Genomic DNA, 19,095 nt, shown 5'->3' with positions numbered 1-19,095 from the left:
TTTCAAATGTATATATGCCACCCATCTCACTGTACAAGTCAGTGCATGCTTTCCACTTTCCCCCATTTAAAAAAAATCTGTCCATTTCACTATTTAGATCAAGTAAGTATAACCTGCATGATTCTAATCTCACTGAAAACGCTCACAAATAGACTCCCTAATATGAAGCCAAATAAGCCCTTGATAGAAAGTTCACAATTACATGCTGATTTTTTTTAATGATAAGGAATCAGAACTATCCAGTTGGTATATAAAGCCAGAGCGCGACATTATGGGTTGCTTGCAGACATTCACTAGTAGTCATTTGGAGATATTCTCAAGCTTCTGTTTTATAGCTTGATCTCACTTGTCTGGGATTATCAACACCGCAAAGGACTGCTACACTAAATGTACAGAAGGTAGGTAGATTCCTGGAAAAACAAATGCACTGTATATTTTTGCTGAATTCAGTGAAAAAATTTAAAGGTAAGAGGCAGCGGAAAAAAAACAAGGCACAGGAAAGAGAGTTAGTGAGAAAAGACATTAATATATAGAATGTGAAGAGAAAGTAATAAAAATACAGACAAACTTACTTACAATAGTGTTAGTAAGAAGAAAGAATATGTAACAATTTAAAGAACATCCCCATGTACTAAGTGTGAAACAGAGTAAAAAATTTACAGTGAGTCACTGCAGAAACAGTGGGCACCAGAGTACAAAAACTGGAATAGATTAAAATAATGGACTGTAGAATTCTAAAAGGAAAAGTAATTTAATGAAGAAGCCAGAAAGAAAATTCAAAGTTGAAAACCTGAACAAAACTTTATTGAACATTTATGTAATAAGTAACCAAATTTATACTCTTGATATAAGCTAATGCCCATTTTTCTTTCAGGCATATAATTATTATGGGTATCTATTTGGGAAATAAATTCACTACCACTAATAGTTACCTGGGTTTGTCAGTTACATATATACCATATTTATCTCAAAGGAAAATGATGCTGAATGTAGGATGATTCACCCAAAAGGAAGTATCAGAAAATGGAATGGAATGTGAGAATAACCTTGGGGCCTGGGGGGAAGAGATGCTGCCTAGGGAATGATCAGATAAAAGGGGGAGAGGCCCGCAACTGAGGAACAGGCAGAGAAAGAAACTTAGAAAGGACCCGCCCTAACTGATCAGGCGGTAAATAGGGATGGCAAGAGATTTGTACTTTCAGACTTGCAAGATTCTGTTAATGTAGCCTTACAATAAAGTAGAATTAGTTCATCTGGTCATGTTTTCTGTGTGGTCTACTTGGGAGGCTGACAGAAAAGGAACACTTGGGCAGATAAAAAAAATCTGTGCAATCTCCAGCTTCCCAAGCTTGATAACCCTGGATTTCTAAAACCAGCTAAAAATATCACCAATCAAAACATGGTGCATGTGACACACTTGGATGTGTGTGTACATTATCTGTCTAAAACTACAGGCCAAAATAGTGTTGGGCCAAGACAACCCCTCCCCCAATATTAATTGAATTAATAGCTACTGATTAAAATTAATTGCCTACATCTCATTTATAAAACTAACTGATCCCCATCTACATTCTCTCTCCCACACAAACATACCACACACACACAAAGAGAAATACATAAGTATATTAGATAGAAAAAAAGATAGAAAAATAGAACTGATATAAGGTGGCAAGAGGGGATAGCTGAACTGGGAAAGGAAATTAACAGAAATTGGGGAGGAACACTACAGATCAGTGTTTCTTTTAAACTTTTAAAAATTATGGAGGGCCCCAAAAGAGCTTTTGTTTCTATGGATTATTTATTATATATAAATATAGAAAATTAAAATTGACCCATTTGCTGCAGCTACCACTTCTCACAATTGTTTGATGGGATTTTAATATTGTATTATTTTTCAACTTAGGCTGGTAAATAATTTTGATTTTGTGGACCCCTGAGAGGGTCTTGGAGGAACCCCAGGGGTCCTAGGGCCACCCTTTAAGAAACACTGATCTAGATGAAGAGGGAGGGAGGGAGGGAGGGAGAGAGAGAGGGAGGGAGGGAGGGAGGAAGGAGCAAGCCCTGCTTAGGTATTGCAAAAAAAGGTTAAAATTCACTGAGCAAGCAGCCCTACCCCACTAAACATTAGCAACAAAGATTCTATGCTTTTGAGCAGAGATATCTACAGCCATTTGTATATTCTTCTTGATTTTCAACACCATATTTTATTCCCAGCAAATGTAAAATGACCTTCCCTGCCCCAAGAGAAAATACATTATCTTATTATTGAGGAAATGTGCATAAATATAATGCACATTTTAATAGTTTTTGAAACATTATCCCACAAATACATCTTGGAATGATCCTTTCTAACTGCCAATTTCTTTTTTGACATAAACTGTCAAATATAATATCAACTATTTTGGGATACAATTTGTATTCTCATTTCCAGAGAAAAAATAAATGAATCTATCAGACATTTCAAGAAATTTGGAAATATTCATTACATACATTTCAAACATCAGTTCGTGCATTTATGCATGTATGTGAGAGTGCACACACATGCGTGCCTACACAGGCAAGATTTTGATTTTTTTCAATTCCCCCTTCCCACTACAACACTCCACCAGATATTCTAGGCCTTTCCTTAGGATTCCTTCAATCTCAGAAGAGGTTTTTCAGGCTAAGAACTTCCAGTGTATTAGTACTTTATTCAATATAACCTATACAAAAACATATTCTGAAAGCATATGCTTATACATGCATATTCACACATTTTCAGCCTTATGAGGTAGAGCAGACAGGAAACACGACCAGATGAGCTATTTCTACATTATAAAGCTACATTAACAGAATTTTGCAAGTCTGAAAGTATATCTCTCTCCCCATCTCCTTTACAGCCCAAGAAATTAGGGAGGGTCTCTTCTGAGCCTCTTGCCCTACCCATATTCCTGCTGCAGGCTACGTTGCCTTTTATCTGACCGTTCCTTGGCTGCGTCTCTTTGCCCTGTCTCCCAAGGTCATTCTCACATACCATTACATCCATAAAGGTAACTGTGATTAACTATTTATTTAAATTGATACACAGAACATAGGGATGTTTGCAGTTCAATTTGTTAAAAATCATCTCCCATCCTTCTATATAAAGAACACCACTCACCAATGCCTGAATTGAATCTATTGTAATGCAATCCTTTAGAATCTCTAGATATCTGTACTGATCTTCTACTATTCTAGTTTCCCTCTTGCCAAATGTTAATATTAAATTTTTTATTAGAGTCTTGCAAAATTCATGTATATAATAATATTATAATCCAAAGGACACAACCTTAGGCGTTGGATCTTTATTGTTTGGCAGCAACGTCCTGACTTTCTTTCTCTCTTTACAGCCTTGTGATAATCTTGGGAACATTTCATATTTGCTATAGATCATGTGTATACAGAATGAGTGAGAAAATAAAAATACCCCAATAGATAATTGGGATTAAAATCATACAGTCCTTAAAAACAACTAGAAATATTCCTATGGAACTGGAAGTCACAACTAAAAACATTAACAACCATAAAAGGAAATCCAATTTCCCAAATGAGGAAACTACAGCAATCCAGCCCCCCCGCCCTGGCTTGATGGAACCACCAGGTTTTCACCAGCTTCCTAAAAGCCAGAAGGGAAGGGGCCAATCACACTTCAGGATGAATACTACTCTAGGGAGGGGAGGAGGGCAGCAATAGAAAAGATGTGATTACACCTGAAGATAACAGTTTCTAACTGAGAGGACCCACAGATCTTATTGGGCAGACAGATGTTAAACAAAGAGGGCCGTCTTGCACATACCCAGACCCTGAACCATGAAAGGCTTTAAAGGTGACAACCAGCACCTTGAATTGCACCTGTAAGCCAAATGGCAGCCAGTGTAGCTTTTGAAGTTAAAAAGTTATATGGCCTCTAGGTACATCCATCACTACCCACCTACTGAATTCTGGACCAGCTGCAGATTCTGGATGTTCTTCATGGCCAGCCATACGTAGAGTGCATTGCAATAGTCCAATCTAAATGACCTAGGCACAGTGGTATGCTACTAAATGTTTAAGAACTAGCTCTGCTAGCTCCATTGCTGCTGTCACACCACACCACTAGCTGCAGAACACCTGACTGGCGCAACAGGCATCAAGGCTTACCTCTGCTGTCAACCAGCTCACAAAATTCCAGGAAATTTAACAATCAGCTCTCGCAAGCTACTACTGCTTAGGCGAGAATAACAGTGAATAATGCCTGCTGTTCCAAGGAAGGTTGCAATTGATGGAGCTGAGCCAATATCCAAGCCCATTACAAAATTTCTGTTCAAAAAATATTAGCTGAAAAAATGTATTTCAGGTCTTAAGAAATCACTAATATAGTGTTTTTCAACCTGGAGAAATCTATCTATATGGTCACTCTGATACTGACTTGATGACACATAATCAATCAATATAATGTCCTTGGATCTCTGCTGACTAACAATTAGCATCTGTTCAATTCTAAGTAATGATATTATCCTTCTAAGGTAATTCTATCTGAAGGAATATTTATTTCCACATTCTATCTGAAGGAATATTTATTTCCACAGATTCTACTCATTTAATATCAGCAATAACGGCTCTGCATTGAATTCCCTCTTTCATCTAGTAGAGATTTCTCAGTTGCAGAGTTTGTTTTACGTAATATCCTTCTAATGATATATAGAACTTAGAAAAAAATACTATATATATATATATAGAGAGAGAGAGAGAGAGAGAGAGAGAGAGAGAGAGAGAGAGAAATATTTTAAGTAGAATGTCTTCCAGTATTAGAACTGATTTCAGTTATTACTGAACTAACATTTATTTTAAGCATTTTAATTTTTTAAATTGAAATGCTTTCTAGTTATTGAAGTAGAAAAATTCTATGTATATATACTATACCAAACTAATTAATATATATATATATATATATATATATATATATATATATAGTATTCAACCAATCTATCAGAACAGAAAGCTTATGACTATAATTAACAATGTATAAATTCTATGCATAAATTCACCAACACTGTTAGCTACGTAAAAGAAAAACTAAAACCATAGGAAAAAGCAAAGATAACAAAACACATATTAATGATGTCAACAAATCGATCAATTACATAAAAAGGCATTGTTTAAAAAAGTGGGGGGACCCTATAATGGTCATTTCAGTTTTTGCAAGATTGATTCTTTTCTGTCAATGCACAACTACCAGGGAACAAATCTTATTTATAAGAAAGTATTTAAAAAAAACAACAACATTAGAATCATATGATCATGCATGGAAAGCCCAGTAAAGATATCTGGTAATTTTTCAAAATGTGTCCAACTTTTAAGCTTTTAGTTACCTACTATGACTTCCATTTTAAGAATGTTAAATTTGAAAATTCAATTCAAAAGAAACCATTCATGGAATAGTAATCCTTCCTAGGAAAACATAACTCCTTGAGTATTTTGGCGCAGTTTATTAGAAAAATATTGATCTATCACTTGGAATAGTGACAAAAATTATCCTTTTGCTCAGCTGACAGCTCTCTTGTTTCTAGCCTATAGTGTCAGATTCCCAAGTCCTGTTAAGGAAAGTTATATCTATAAATTGTTAAAACCAGAAGCCCTTCAGATAGGGATCCTTTCTGATTTTTCTACTGTATAAGTATGGAGACGCTCAATACTTCTTAATCTAAATGTGATCCTAGAATAGAACACTGCATAGATACACCGTATATATAGCGCCCTCTACCTCAAGGGGCCTTAAGGGCCTGGCTGTTCGCCCAGGTCTTTAGTGAGGATGGCTGACACCCCTTTTTTCCTTTCAGTTCCCCCCAGGTTTGTTTTCTTAGCCACCACTGTTCTTTTGTCTTCTGCTGTTTTTGTTTTTGTATTGTATCTTTCATTTTACAACTGTAAACTGTCCAGAGCCGCTGGGAATCTGGCAGCATACACATTTAATAAATTATTAGGCTATATTACAATCTGCAGTAGTACAAGGGTTACTATCAAGAATGTCACTATGTCCAAGCCTTAAAAATGCTGACAAAGGAGAAATTAGAATATCACAGTAAGATTACATTTCATATTTTTAGAAGGCAAAATACAAAGCAAAACATGAGCTCTCATTCTCACACAGAAGCTATTACAAGCTCTGGGCACCATCTCTATCCCAAAAATATTTCCCTCCAACATCACCATTACTCATACCTTATTTTTTCTTTTCCAGACCTAAAGCTGTCCGTCAGAATAGTTTTTCCAGCGGTTAAGAGTATCTGCTGTCACAGTCTTATAGCAGGCTTCCAACTGACTATGTTTCTATCAGAAAGAAGAATGGAAAAACTGGAAAAGGAGAAAAATGACCCGCAGTCGTCTCCTTCAGACACAGAAGGCTTTACACCAATCCTGAATCAGTGATGGAGTGGCGGTGATGACAATTCAGATAGGAGGACAAATGAGAAAGGAAAGGAATTCTCTGTCACTCAGACAATTGTTGCTGCCAGAACTTTTTCATTCCTCTGCTAACGTATTTCAGAATCTCTCAACTCTGACAGCTGAAAAAATATAACCAGCACATCTGCCGTATGGCTCACATTCTAGTCATTTAAACCCTTTGAAAACATACTATGCTACCCATGTGCCTACCTCAGAATAGTACAGCTTTTCCAGTGTTAAAACAGGCCCCTACTACCTGGGTATAACCTCTTTCAATTCATGGAAAAGGAAAATAAACTTTAAGCAATGATGGTTCTCATACTTGATAGTGCTATGATCTTTCATTTTGCAAGGTAAGATTTTTCAGGAAACAAAGCTTTTGTTATTGGGGACTGTATATTGCCTGTAAAATGCTTTCAACCTCTTCCAAACCACAGGGACAAACTCATTCATACAAGGAGATTTTGGAGTATCTGCTCAGTAGGAGTACTCACTGACAGTAACATTTTATGCCGTGCCCAAAGAAAGTACTTCCTCGGCCTGAGGGAGGCGAGAGATATGAAATATTTGGCCAGTGCCCAAATCACGTTCCAACTCAGGTTCTACTGTTATCTGTATCCTGTTAACCATGAACCATAATTTGTATCCTGTTAACCATGAAAAGTGTCTGACCTTTTCATAGCCCAGGGTAAGGAGGAACCCAGCTGAAAGACCATAAGATGTCAGCTTGGATTCTACAGTACACCTCCAGCTTGAAATTCCTACATGCTGATACATCTTAAATTCATCTCCAAACAAATGTTGACATCTAAGTTCCAAATTTCTGGAGTGAGTTCAAATGCAATAAAGGTGTCAAAACCTAAGTACAGCTGCACAAAGGAAAACCATACACGCTGAGGGAATGAGAGGTAGCACTGGCTTTGTTCACTCAGATGCTGGTGCAATGAAGCGTAGCAACACAGTATCATCACGTATCTCTCCCTCCTGCAAGCCATTTCCAGCAATATCCATCAGCGGGGATGATTTCTACTTTTTCAGATCATAAAAATACAACACGGGAAGAGAACAGAACTTGCCAAGGGGGTGGGGGGTGGGTGGGAGATATGGCAAATACAATATCCAAGTCCTATTAAGCACCTTCCGAAAACCTACAATATGTACCATTTTGCAAGTTTTTAAAAATAAAATTATGTCAATGGGCTTAAATAAGTTATTGAGGACCATGATCATTAAAAATTTATTAAACATTTACTAATATTGCATGGACCCAGAACACAAGCTATTTTGAATGTTTTTACAAAAGCAGTAACAGTCTCATAATTCAAATGCATTCATATTATAACAATGTCAAAAATTAATGACTGAACAAGATCCAGAATGGAAGCTGACCTTAGTTTTCTGTATGCCATTGTGCTAAATTAAAATTTGTAGCAAAACTCATTCTGGGTAAGTCAAATGCCTTCTGGAGAAAAATGCAGGCAAATACCTTAAAAGATGAGCCAATTCATAATATAGGTATTCTTCATGTTCCCAAGAGAAGAGACCAACCATCATCCTTGCTGTCATACTCTAGTCAAGTGTGTGGTCTGGGGGCCCCTTGGGGGCCCCAAAACCCTTTCAGGGGGTCCATGAAGTCAAATAAATAAATATTTTGAAATTCCTCAGTTTGAATTTCTAATACACTAAATATTGATTGATATAAACCACATAAACCAAAGCTCTTTGGGGTCCTCAATCATTTTTAAGAATGTAAAGGGGTCCTGAGACCAAAATGTTTGAGAACCATTGCTCTAGACAATACTTCTAATCTCTGAAGACTCTTGAAAGATTAAAAAAGCTATACGAAGCATAAATGTTGCCTTCAGTTCTGGTTAGAGAAACAAGTCTTTTAAAATAAAAAAATAAATAAATTAGGTACAAGAATATAAATGCAGTAAAGAGAAGATACCAGTATTGCCCCATAAACTGCCCTGAAGAAAATGTCAAATGACAATTGTTTACTAATTGATGCTTTGCCTCAAGCTTGCTTTCTGCAGCCAAAACCAGTCAAAACTGAATTTGAAGTAAGTTCACAACAAGAGTTGTCTAGATAAAATGTTACTGTTGCTTTATAATGTACTGACATTGAAAAAAATAGTTTTAGTTCTCTATTTTAAATTTGCTTAGCAGAAAGTCATTTTTTAATTTTTTAATCTATTTATTTATTTATATTCATGAATTTATAAACAACTTCCAGTGAAATACAGTGGGGCAAAAAAGTATTTAGTCAGCCACCAATTGTGCAAGTTCTCCCACTTAAAAAGATGAGAGAGGCCTGTAATTTTCATCATAGGTATACCTCAACTATGAGAGACAAAATGAGAAAAAAAATCCAGAAAATCACATTGTCTGATTTTTAAAGAATTTATTTGCAAATCATGGTGGAAAATAAGTATTTGGTCACCTACAAACAAGCAAGATGTCTGGCTCTCACAGACCTGTAACTACTTCTTTAAGAGGCTCCTCTGTCCTCCACTCGTTACCTGTAGTAATGGCACCTGTTTGACCTTGTTATCAGTATAAAAGACACCTGTCCACAACATCAAACAGTCACACTCCAAGCTCCACTATGGCTGAGACCAAAGAGCTGTCGAAGGACACCAGAAACAAAATTGTAGACCTGCACCAGGCTGGGAAGACTGAATCTGCAATAGGCAAGCAGCTTGGTGTGAAGAAATCAACTGTGGGAGCAATAATTAGAAAATGGAAGACATACAAGACCAGGGATAATCTCCCTCGATCTGGGGCTCCACGCAAGATCTCACCCCATGGGGTCAAAATGATCACAAGAACCGTGAGCAAAAATCCCAGAACCACACAGGGGGACCTAGTGAATGACCTGCAGAGAGCTGGGACCAAAGTAACAAAGGCTACCATCAGTAACACACTATGCTGCCAGGGACTCAAATCCTGCAGTGCCAGACATGTCCCCCTGCTTAAGCCAGTACATGTCCGGGCTCGTCTGAAGTTTGCTAGAGAGCATTTGGATGATCCAGAAGAGGATTGGGAGAATGTCATATGGTCAGATGAAACCAAAGTAGAACGTTTTGGTCTAAACTCAGCTCGTCGTGTTTGGAGGAGAGAGAATGCTGAGTTGCATCCAAAGAACACCATACCTACTGTGAAGCATGGGGGTGGAAACATCATGCTTTGGGGCTGTTTTTCTGCAAAGGGACCAGGACGACTGATCCGTGTAAAGGAAAGAATGAATGGGGCCATGTATCGTGAGATTTTGAGTGAACACCTCCTTCCATCAGCAAGGGCATTGAAGATGAAACGTGGCTGGGTCTTTCAGCATGACAATGATCCCAAACACACCACCTGGGCAACGAAGGAGTGGCTTCGTAAGAAGCATTTCAAGGTCCTGGAGTGGCCTAGCCAGTCTCCAGATCTCAACCCCATGGAAAACCTTTGGAGGGAGTTGAAAGTCCGTGTTGCCCAGCGACAGCCCCAAAACATCACTGCTCTAGAGGAGATCTGCATGGAGGAATGGGCCAAAATACCAGCAACACTGTGTGAAAACCTTGTGAAGACTTACAGAAAACGTTTGACCTCTGTCATTGCCAACAAAGGATATATAACAAAGTATTGAGATGAACTTTTGATATTGACCAAATACTTATTTTCCACCATGATTTGCAAATAAATTCTTTAAAAATCAGACAATGTGATTTTCTGGATTTTCCCCCCCATTTTGTCTCTCATAGTTGAGGTATACCTATGATGAAAATTACAGGCCTCTCTCGTCTTTTTAAGTGGGAGAACTTGCACAATTGGTGGCTGACTAAATACTTTTTTGCCCCACTGTACTAAGTGATGTAAAGCCAATACAACAGTAAAATAATTCAGCAATATACAATTAAACCTAGTGCATCATAACACGGTTAATCACAGAGTGATAACGGTTCCATTCCTGGTACTGGAAGCTCCACAACATGCAGAGGGCTTCCAGAACAACTGAGTTTTTACAAGCTTCTGGAAGGTCATGAGAATGGAAGCGATCCTTGCCCCAAGGATCCAACTGTTCCACAGGAGAGAAGCCTCCACAGAGAATGCCCATTTTTGGGTACCCTCCCATCACACCTCCTGATAAGTGGAAACCTCCTGCAGACATTGTTTATTCACAATATTCTTATCCATACAGAACTGTTATTAATTTTTTTTACCAAAAATAAATTTAACGCATATATAACTTATTCTCAATGTTGAAAGCAAAATAAATATACATCTATAACAATGTGAAATCATCCCCTTAGTCTTTCCATCTGAGGCAGTCTACTTATTCTCAGCTAGATTTGATATTGATACTACCCTAATCTTTAGGAGAGCATTTCAGGAGCCACAAGACTGGCCTTCTCCAATGTAGGATGGGCATCTGGAATCTAGTATTAGCCCCCTTTCATTTTTATGGCTGATTTTTTCCACTCTCAGAAAATTGAAACCTCACTGGGCAAAGGATGGGAGAAGAGGAATTTTGGATCTGCTTCCTAGTCCAGAATACTGATTGATGTGTATGGAAATATTTAGATCAACTCAACAGCTAATCTACCACATTCGGAGATTCACTCATGCACTAGTCACCTCCCAGCTTGACTACTGCAATGTGCTCTACGTGGGGCTACCCTTGAAGACCATCTAGAAGCTTCAATGGGTCCAGAATGCAGTGGCACAGGCAGTGATGGGCGTGCCTCAATATGCCCATGTAACACCTCTGCTTTGAGAGCTGCACTGCTTGCCAGTTTGCTTCTGGGTGTGATTCAAGGTGCTGGTTGTTACCTACAAAGCCCTACATGGCGTAGAACCTGGCTACTTGAGGGACTGCCTGTTACCATTAGTATCTCCCCAGGTGCTTCAATCCGGTAGGGTCAGCACACTCCAGGTTCCTTCAATTAAACAATGCCATCTATCAGGACCCTGGAAACATGCCGTCTGTGTCGCAGCACCTGCCCTCGGGAATGGGGTTCCCCCTGAGATGCAGGTTGCTCTCACCCTACTGGCATTTTGGAGGACCTTGAAGATCTGGCTCATTGCCCAGACCTTGCTAGGATGCATGTAGCCCCACTTGAGGAGTGGATGTGTTTTGTTGCTGCGCAGTTTTGCCATCTTTGCTTCTTTTATTCTTATTGTTTTATTGTTTTATAGTTCTCATGTATTTTGTGAACTGCCCAGAATTGTTGGGAGTCAGGTGATGTACAAACTTAATTTACTGATTAAAATTAACATTATTTTTAATTAATTGATTAAAATGAGATCTTTTTTAAAAAGCAGACATGGGCAGAGAGATGCAAATGCCTTCACTCCTGGAATACCAGCTTAATTCTACTTTTTATATTTAAATTAATCCAAGTTTCCATAGTCTAAGGAGACCATACATTGGCACACAACAAACAGCTTGTCTCACTTGATTTTTTACATTAAAAACGCAAAGGTGGAATACTGCAAAGCATGGTGTAACCCTACAGCATCTCTTTAATTCCAAGAAGCCTCTGGCTTTCCATAAGTTTCTTTAGGAATAAAAAGAAGGAGTTACTATAACCCAGGGCTAGCTTTGGAACTATGCCCAGCAACCCAGAAAAAAATGCAGATATAGAGAGGTAATACAGAGCATCCTGAATCAGGGTGTGCTAAGGGAGTAAGAGGTAGCATTCTGGTAGATCAAAGTTTTCTGAATGTGCCTGCCAAACTGGACTTAAGAGGATCCCTGCTCCCAATTCATGAATGAAGTGCTTTCTTGTTAAAAGTCCAAAATAATATGAAATATATAGTTCAACATCTCTAAAAACAGTTATTCTTCATGATCTATTAATTAATAGAAATTTCTATACAAACTGTACATATCATAGAAGAGCTACATTATAACAGGGACATAACAAATCGTATCTAACTATCAATCTGCCAGTGGAGCGGACACAACTGGTGGATGGGACTCATCAATCACATATGGAAATACTTCAGCTATCTCATCAACTAATCTACTCTGAAACAAAATTGAGTGACACACTGAGGTTGGGAGCAAAAGACACCCAGTACATGAAGAAAATTATACGTGTAATTTTGGATAGGGCACATTGCCTCAGATAAATTATGAATGGGAACAGGGACTATCTTAACAATGCACCTTACCTGGACAATTTCCAACCAAACGTGAAGGTTGTGTATCTGCCTCCCAATACCACCTCCCTCCTGCACCGGATGGACCAGGGAGTGATAGCAACCTTCAAAAAATACTATCTTCAGCGCATGTTTAGGCAGGCAGTCCAGACAACCAAAGTGGACTCACAGATGACCTTGCACCAGTTTTGGAAGTCCTACAACATCTACAATGCCATCAAGAACATTGATATAGCCTGGCGCGAGGTTACCCCTGCGAACATGAGTGGGGTGTGGAAACGTCTGTGCCCTCAGTTCGTTCAAGGCTCTTGCGGGCTTGAGGTGGCAGAAAGGGAGTCACAGGCTGTTCTCAGCAACTTGGTTACCCTCAGCAAGGGCAAGCTTAAGCTCCTCGAAGGAGGAGCAGGACTTTCATGAGCTGCTAGCTGCAGAGACAGAGGACCTCTCCAATGAAGACCTCATGGAGTTGCAGGAGCAGCAAAAACAAGAGGAAGAGGAAGAGACTGAACCACCAAAGTAATTCCAGACCAAGCTGATGGCACCGGGATTCAGCTTAATTGAGAAAGGACTATCACTGTTTGAGATGCAGGACCCTAACATGGAGCACTTCACCAAGGTGTCTGCAGCTGTCCATGATGCAATCCAGTGCCACAGTGTCATTTATGAGAAGAGGAAGACCACCACCCAAAGTTCACTGGACCGCTTCTTCAGGAAGGTGGAAAAAAGTACTGTTTCAACTACAGAGGATGAGCCTACTCCACCTCCGCAAGCGCCTACGCCATCTCCGCAAGCGCCTACAGTATGTCAACGCTGCTGCTTATGTAAGGTGAGGACTATGCGTGTTTTTTTTGCTTGTCGGACTTACGAACAAAATGGACTTACGAACAGCCTTTCGGAACATAACCCGTTCATAAGTAGGGGACTGTCTGTATTATATAATAAATTAAAAAGGACTTATCTCAGCAATAGATAAAAATAATAATAATATACATAATATAGTAATTAAAACCTTAAGTTGCTTACGGAGTAGATGAAAGATTCCATCACAGGCACTAATATGCGACAAAAAGGCATTTCCTAGTCCCTGTCCAGCATGGGCTCCTTTCACAAGTCCGGCAATATCCACTACATTCAGAAAGGCTGGAATTTTGCTAAAAAAAAATTCAAAATGTTAGTCATTAACATTATAGCAATGTTACCGTAAACTTGCAATTATCTACAATATGTAATGGACAGCATGAGTGGGGAAGATTCTGGAATAGAGCTTCAAGGTTGTCAGGAGGGGGGGAGAGGCATTCCAGGACAAGCACCTCCCCAGCTCTGTGGGAAAACGAAGAGAATGAGGCTGGTTCCTCCCTAGAGCCTCACAGAGTATATTCTCTAGTAGCTGTAGATAAGTTTAGTCTGGCAAGATTCTGTCTAACAGGTAATAGTCAATAAAGGAACTGTACCCCACTGGACAGCCTTGTTGTGGTTCTTGGGCTGAACCTGACACAATGATACTCAGAAGACTATAAAGTAGTAGCTACCCGTACAGCATCTATGGACATCGCAGGACAAAACTATTAGATGGTGCCCATTATCTTCAATGTTTAAAAAATTAAAAATGGCAAAATTTCAGAGGATGTCCTACTGTTATCATAATTAGGTTTTCTCTCACATCTAATGAAAATCTGAGCATATTAAAATATTCTTAGAGAGATTATTGTTAAAAGAAATGTATTTTATTTTTTAGCACCAGTAAAATCACATTGATGGCGCTCACTACTTGGAAAAGATTCTGACCCTTACTCTAAATTTACTTTTTCTACAGTGCCAAATAAACAACTGAGCAATAAACTAAGACAGTAAAAAGCACCTTATATACCATTTTAAATCACACTGATAACAACGCAACTAAATTAAATTCTGTGTATTTTCCACATCTGTTTTTTTACTATAATTTTTATTGAATAACATTTTTAGAACATAAAAACAATACAAATATTAGAAAATAAACAAAGAAAATAAGAATAGTGAACAAGAAAGAAAGAAAGAAAAGAGAAAAAAAGGAAGGAAGGAAGGAAGGAAGGAAGGAAGGAAGGAAGGAAGGAAGGAAGGAAGGAAGGAAGGAAGGAAGGAAGGAGCGAGCTTCCAATCTTTCTGACAGCAGTTATAAATGGATTTATATTCTATCCTCTCTCTCTAAGGTTACATCATAATTTCCTCTTTCCATAGAAAGTTACCCTTTCTAATTCTCAAACCCATAAATAACAAGTTCATTTTTTTTTTTTTAAGCAAAAAGTCCGTAAGGTGTTTCCAGTCACTGATAAAGGTAGTTATTGATCTTTCTCTAAGCAACAAGTTAATTTTGCCATCTCTATTAGTTCTGTCATCTTCACCAACCATTTCTCCATTGTGGGTATTTCAGAGTCTTTCCATTTTTGTGCATATAATAGTCTTGCAGCAGTAATCATATATAAAAATAACATTCCATGGTTCTTTTCTAATTGACTGTCCATTAATCCCACCAAGAAAAGTTCTGGTTTCAATTGAATGTTGATATTTAAAATTCTTTGTATCATTATGCGTATTTGAACCCAGGAATTTCTGGCTTTTTTACAAGTCCATGAGGCATGATAAAATAACCCTTCATGTTCCTCACATTTCCAATATAAATTTGAAGTACTTTTATACATTCTAGACAATTTTTCTGGAATCATATACTAATGGTACATCATTTTATAAAAGTTCTCTTTTAGGTTATAACATGTATTTCCCACAACTGTGATTACAAGATTGTTATGATTTGGAGGGAAAGGGAAACTCAACATAAAATTTGTGATATTACACAGAATCTCATGCACTCTCAATTATGATGATACAATATATCAAGAAGCAGGATGGGATGGAGAAGAAACAGATGAGATGTTTATGTGCTTTTAGAATAGTTGAGTCTGTTCAAGGTCAATTCTCCTGCTCTCTGTTCACTAAAAATGCTAAACTGTCTATGTTTTAAATCAGTTTTAATTATAAACAAAATCTTTAAACAATTAATTGCTTTAAGGATACAATTACTTGTTTATAGTTTCAATAAAGAATGGATAATGCACAGGGAAGACGAGTACTTTTCAACTGAAGCAAAAAAACTCAGGGTGTAGTAACTCATGCCCTCAAAAGATAAAATTATGTTCAAAACTTGCCTTATTTCTTATTAACAGCACATCTTTCATTAACCATACCAGTGAGCACTTTACACACACACACACACACACACACACACACACACAGATTTATATGTATGTATAAAAGCTTCCCAAATACATTACTCTTGAAAAATAATCCAAACTTCAAAATATCTTAGATAGTAAAGACACTATCATAAAACTTTTAATGTTCCTCAAATACAGTTGCAGAATTAAAACTTATTAAACAGTGATACTGAGAAATGTAGGCTTTTAATGAGAAACAAACAATTGATGACACTTCACATATTTACCTCGGAGGCTTATGGTACTGACAAAGAAATTCATATCGATCATCTGGCACAGGCACTCGGCTCTCATTTGGATCAATAGTGCAGAAGGGAAAGTTTTCTGCTGCGGCTTGACTCTTGGTTAATACATTGAAAAATGTAGATTTCCTTTAAAAAAAAGAGTTGCCATATTTGAGACTGGTTACTCATTAAATGACATATAAAGGCTACTATGGCTGTGCAGTAATTCAGGATCAAAGTCAAAAGGAGGATCTGAAGGGTGCTGAGTCTCAAACATAACACCTGTCCTGACTCCTTAAAGCAACTGTATGATTCCAGGAAGAGACACAGCTGTCTTAAGAAGTGGAGAACAGGTACTATGTTTATGTTTTCATGTGATCCAATGCACTTCTCTGCCTTCAAATCCAAAATATTACATAGTCCTAATTATTACTGGATACTGAACACCACAAACATCTTTTGATAGTGCCAGGTTTTTACACCTCTTTTACACAAAAAGGATGAGAACTTAAAAAAAAAAAAGGATTTCCATATTTCTACAAAAACCTTTTCTAATTTGTCCGAACTGCAGTAATGCATTTCCAGTTTCTGACATATCTCTTAGCAGCTCTCAAAAATTAGCATAAATCCCATTTTCAAGACACATGTTTGAATGCGTGTTTCAAATTTCACATTTGGTAGGAGTATTTATGATCAGGTCAAGTCTTCAAACAGCTGTGTACAAAACATTCAGATTTTCTTCAACACATCAGAAGAGCCAAACCAAATTAGCTCTAGCATTCCTTTTTCTACAATGACACATCAGATGCCACTCAAAAGTCTAACAATGAGCCTAGAAATTATCTCTCACTCCTTTTTTTTTTTTTTTGCAGCATCTGGCCAAGAATAATATTGACCACAAAGTCTTTTTCAGGAAACCAACACTGAGCTTAAAGTAATTATTTTTGAAATAAAAAATAATGTGGTAGAAAGGTGTGCTGAAAGTTCAAACAGTGTTGTGGTTAAAGTGTTGGGCCAGGATGGGAAGACTGAGGCTCAAGTCCATACTTGACAACAGTTCATAGAGTGACTTTCAGCCAGTCACTGTCATTCAACCCAATATTCCCACATATGCTGTATTTAACTCTGACAAAAGATGGGATATAAATACAAGCAATAAATAAATAAAGCATAGTAAAGCAGAGTTTCTGAGAATTCTGGATTACCACAAATGAACCAATATGCCAATACACCCAACTCAACCACTCCTATTTTGTTCCTCCTGCTAGTAAGAGTAGCTTAACAAAGTATGGACAATGTGTTAACCAAACTTGGATCTGACTTGTCTCTCCCAAACTGGCCTACAATCAGAAACCAGAACAAATTATAACTTCCAACTTTAAGAAAGTATGAAAAAAGAATTCTAGATTCTAAGGTAAATATATTTAATGTATATCCTGTCTTTATTTTGTACAACTTAAAGCAGCATACATAATGCTCCCTCCTCCTATTTGTCCCACAACCACCCTGTAAGGGAGGTTGGACTGAGAGAGTGACTGGCCCAAAGCGACCCAGTTGTCTTCCATGCTTAAGGGAGAACTAGAACTCACATTCTCCCAATTGGTCAGCCGTACTAGGTAGACCCAGACCAGGAAATCAAGTCCACAGGAAGGCTAAAACTACTTTTATTGGTACTAGCTATAAAAGCAGAATCTTGCAAGTCTGAATATGCTGGACTTCCTTTTCCTTCATATACTTCAGTAAATTAGTGAGGTATCTGCCTAAGCTACTTCTGAATATTATCTCATTCTGAACTTTAAAAAATGTTTCACTCCTCTTTGCCTAGGTAACAGTTCCTGCATATTTCCATCAAGGTCATCTTTTTTACTCTCTACAGTTTCTAGTCCAGCACCTTAACCACTACACAAACTCTCAAGCCTACAGGAATTCAAACCAGCAATGTCTGGGTTACAAGGCAAAGGTTATCTGACCCTACTATTGTAATAACAAATATATTATCTGTGTTCGTTTTCTATTCTCAAGAGGGAAAATTCAAGAGTTTGCCACAACATTCTAATTTAACATATAAACAATTCTGTGGGGGTCCACATTTACAAACTCAAAGCACTTATCTGCAACTTCTGAAGCAAACTCCAAAATAAATAGAAGAACAGAATATCTGTGATAACTATCCTATTAAACTTTATGACAGTGAATTATATTACATATGATGGAAGCAAATAATTAGTATTTTACTACTATCTCATTTTTTTTCAATCAATAAACACCAATCTTTATTCTTATTCTATCTACAATGTAATATCTCTCTCCTCTGAATGCCACCTCCTTAATTTCAGTTAATTGAAATAGGCCTTTTCTTCTGTATTTATCAAATCTTTCTGCTTTTTCTTTCCAAAATATTTTGAGCAAAGCTTTTACTCAACTATCCTAACATTACATTCTTAGCAACTCTACTGCTATCCAATCATTTTTCAGTATTTAGCAGACTGAATAGTATATCTTTGGGTCTTCTCTTCCACTCCTATCTAATACAGACTTCACAAACTCTTAACAGGGGAACTGTCACCAGCTGAAAGTATAAATTATATCTGATAGTAAGTATAAACTCTATTTTCCTCAGATATACTCTTGACAAAGATAATTATTTTGTAAATAGAAAAAGCAGAACGATAGAATTCTTCATTTTTCCCCTTCAGAACTTAGTGTTCTGCACAAATCAGTGTGAGATAAGTTAGAAGACATACATAATATACTTTCCAGTAATTATTTTTGCTAATAAAACTTTACATTTCCCTTACTGTTTCACATATTTAAAAAATTATCTAGCTAAATAAAATAAAGCAGATCTTTTATGCAACATTTTCAATTAAATGTAACAATTCTTTTTATTTTAAAAAATGAAGCATCTTTAAGGCTGAAACTTTCCGAAGAAAATGCCAAATTAATAAAAGCTATTATTTAACACATAAAAAGCTAGTTTAATAAACTGCTACTTTAAGACAGCAACTTCAGGACATCTGACATTT

The 19,095-nt window shown here is 37.4% G+C and overlaps 1 protein-coding gene across 4 annotated transcripts in view; it reads right to left on the bottom strand.

Annotated features, from left to right (window-relative positions):
• Nucleotides 1–19,095, bottom strand: part of OLA1 (Obg like ATPase 1) — a 104,786-nt gene that overhangs the window by 83,935 nt on the left and 1,756 nt on the right. For all 4 annotated transcript variants that reach the window (XM_007430937.4, XM_088135799.1, XM_088135798.1 and 1 more), the window contains exons 3-4: nucleotides 16,073–16,216; nucleotides 13,618–13,745 (exon numbers count right to left, since the gene is read on the bottom strand). In XM_007430937.4, coding sequence (XP_007430999.1) covers nucleotides 13,618–13,745; nucleotides 16,073–16,216 — 272 coding nt within the window. The remainder of the gene's footprint in view (nucleotides 1–13,617; nucleotides 13,746–16,072; nucleotides 16,217–19,095) is intronic.

This window comes from Python bivittatus, unplaced genomic scaffold (genome assembly GCF_059951505.1).
Source record: "Python bivittatus isolate LINGU-HERP-01145 unplaced genomic scaffold, Pbiv_v1 ctg000200_np1212, whole genome shotgun sequence".
Classification (NCBI taxonomy): Eukaryota; Metazoa; Chordata; class Lepidosauria; order Squamata; family Pythonidae; genus Python; species Python bivittatus.
Note: the sequence above shows the minus strand (reverse complement) of the source record. Positions and strands in the feature narration are given on the sequence as shown.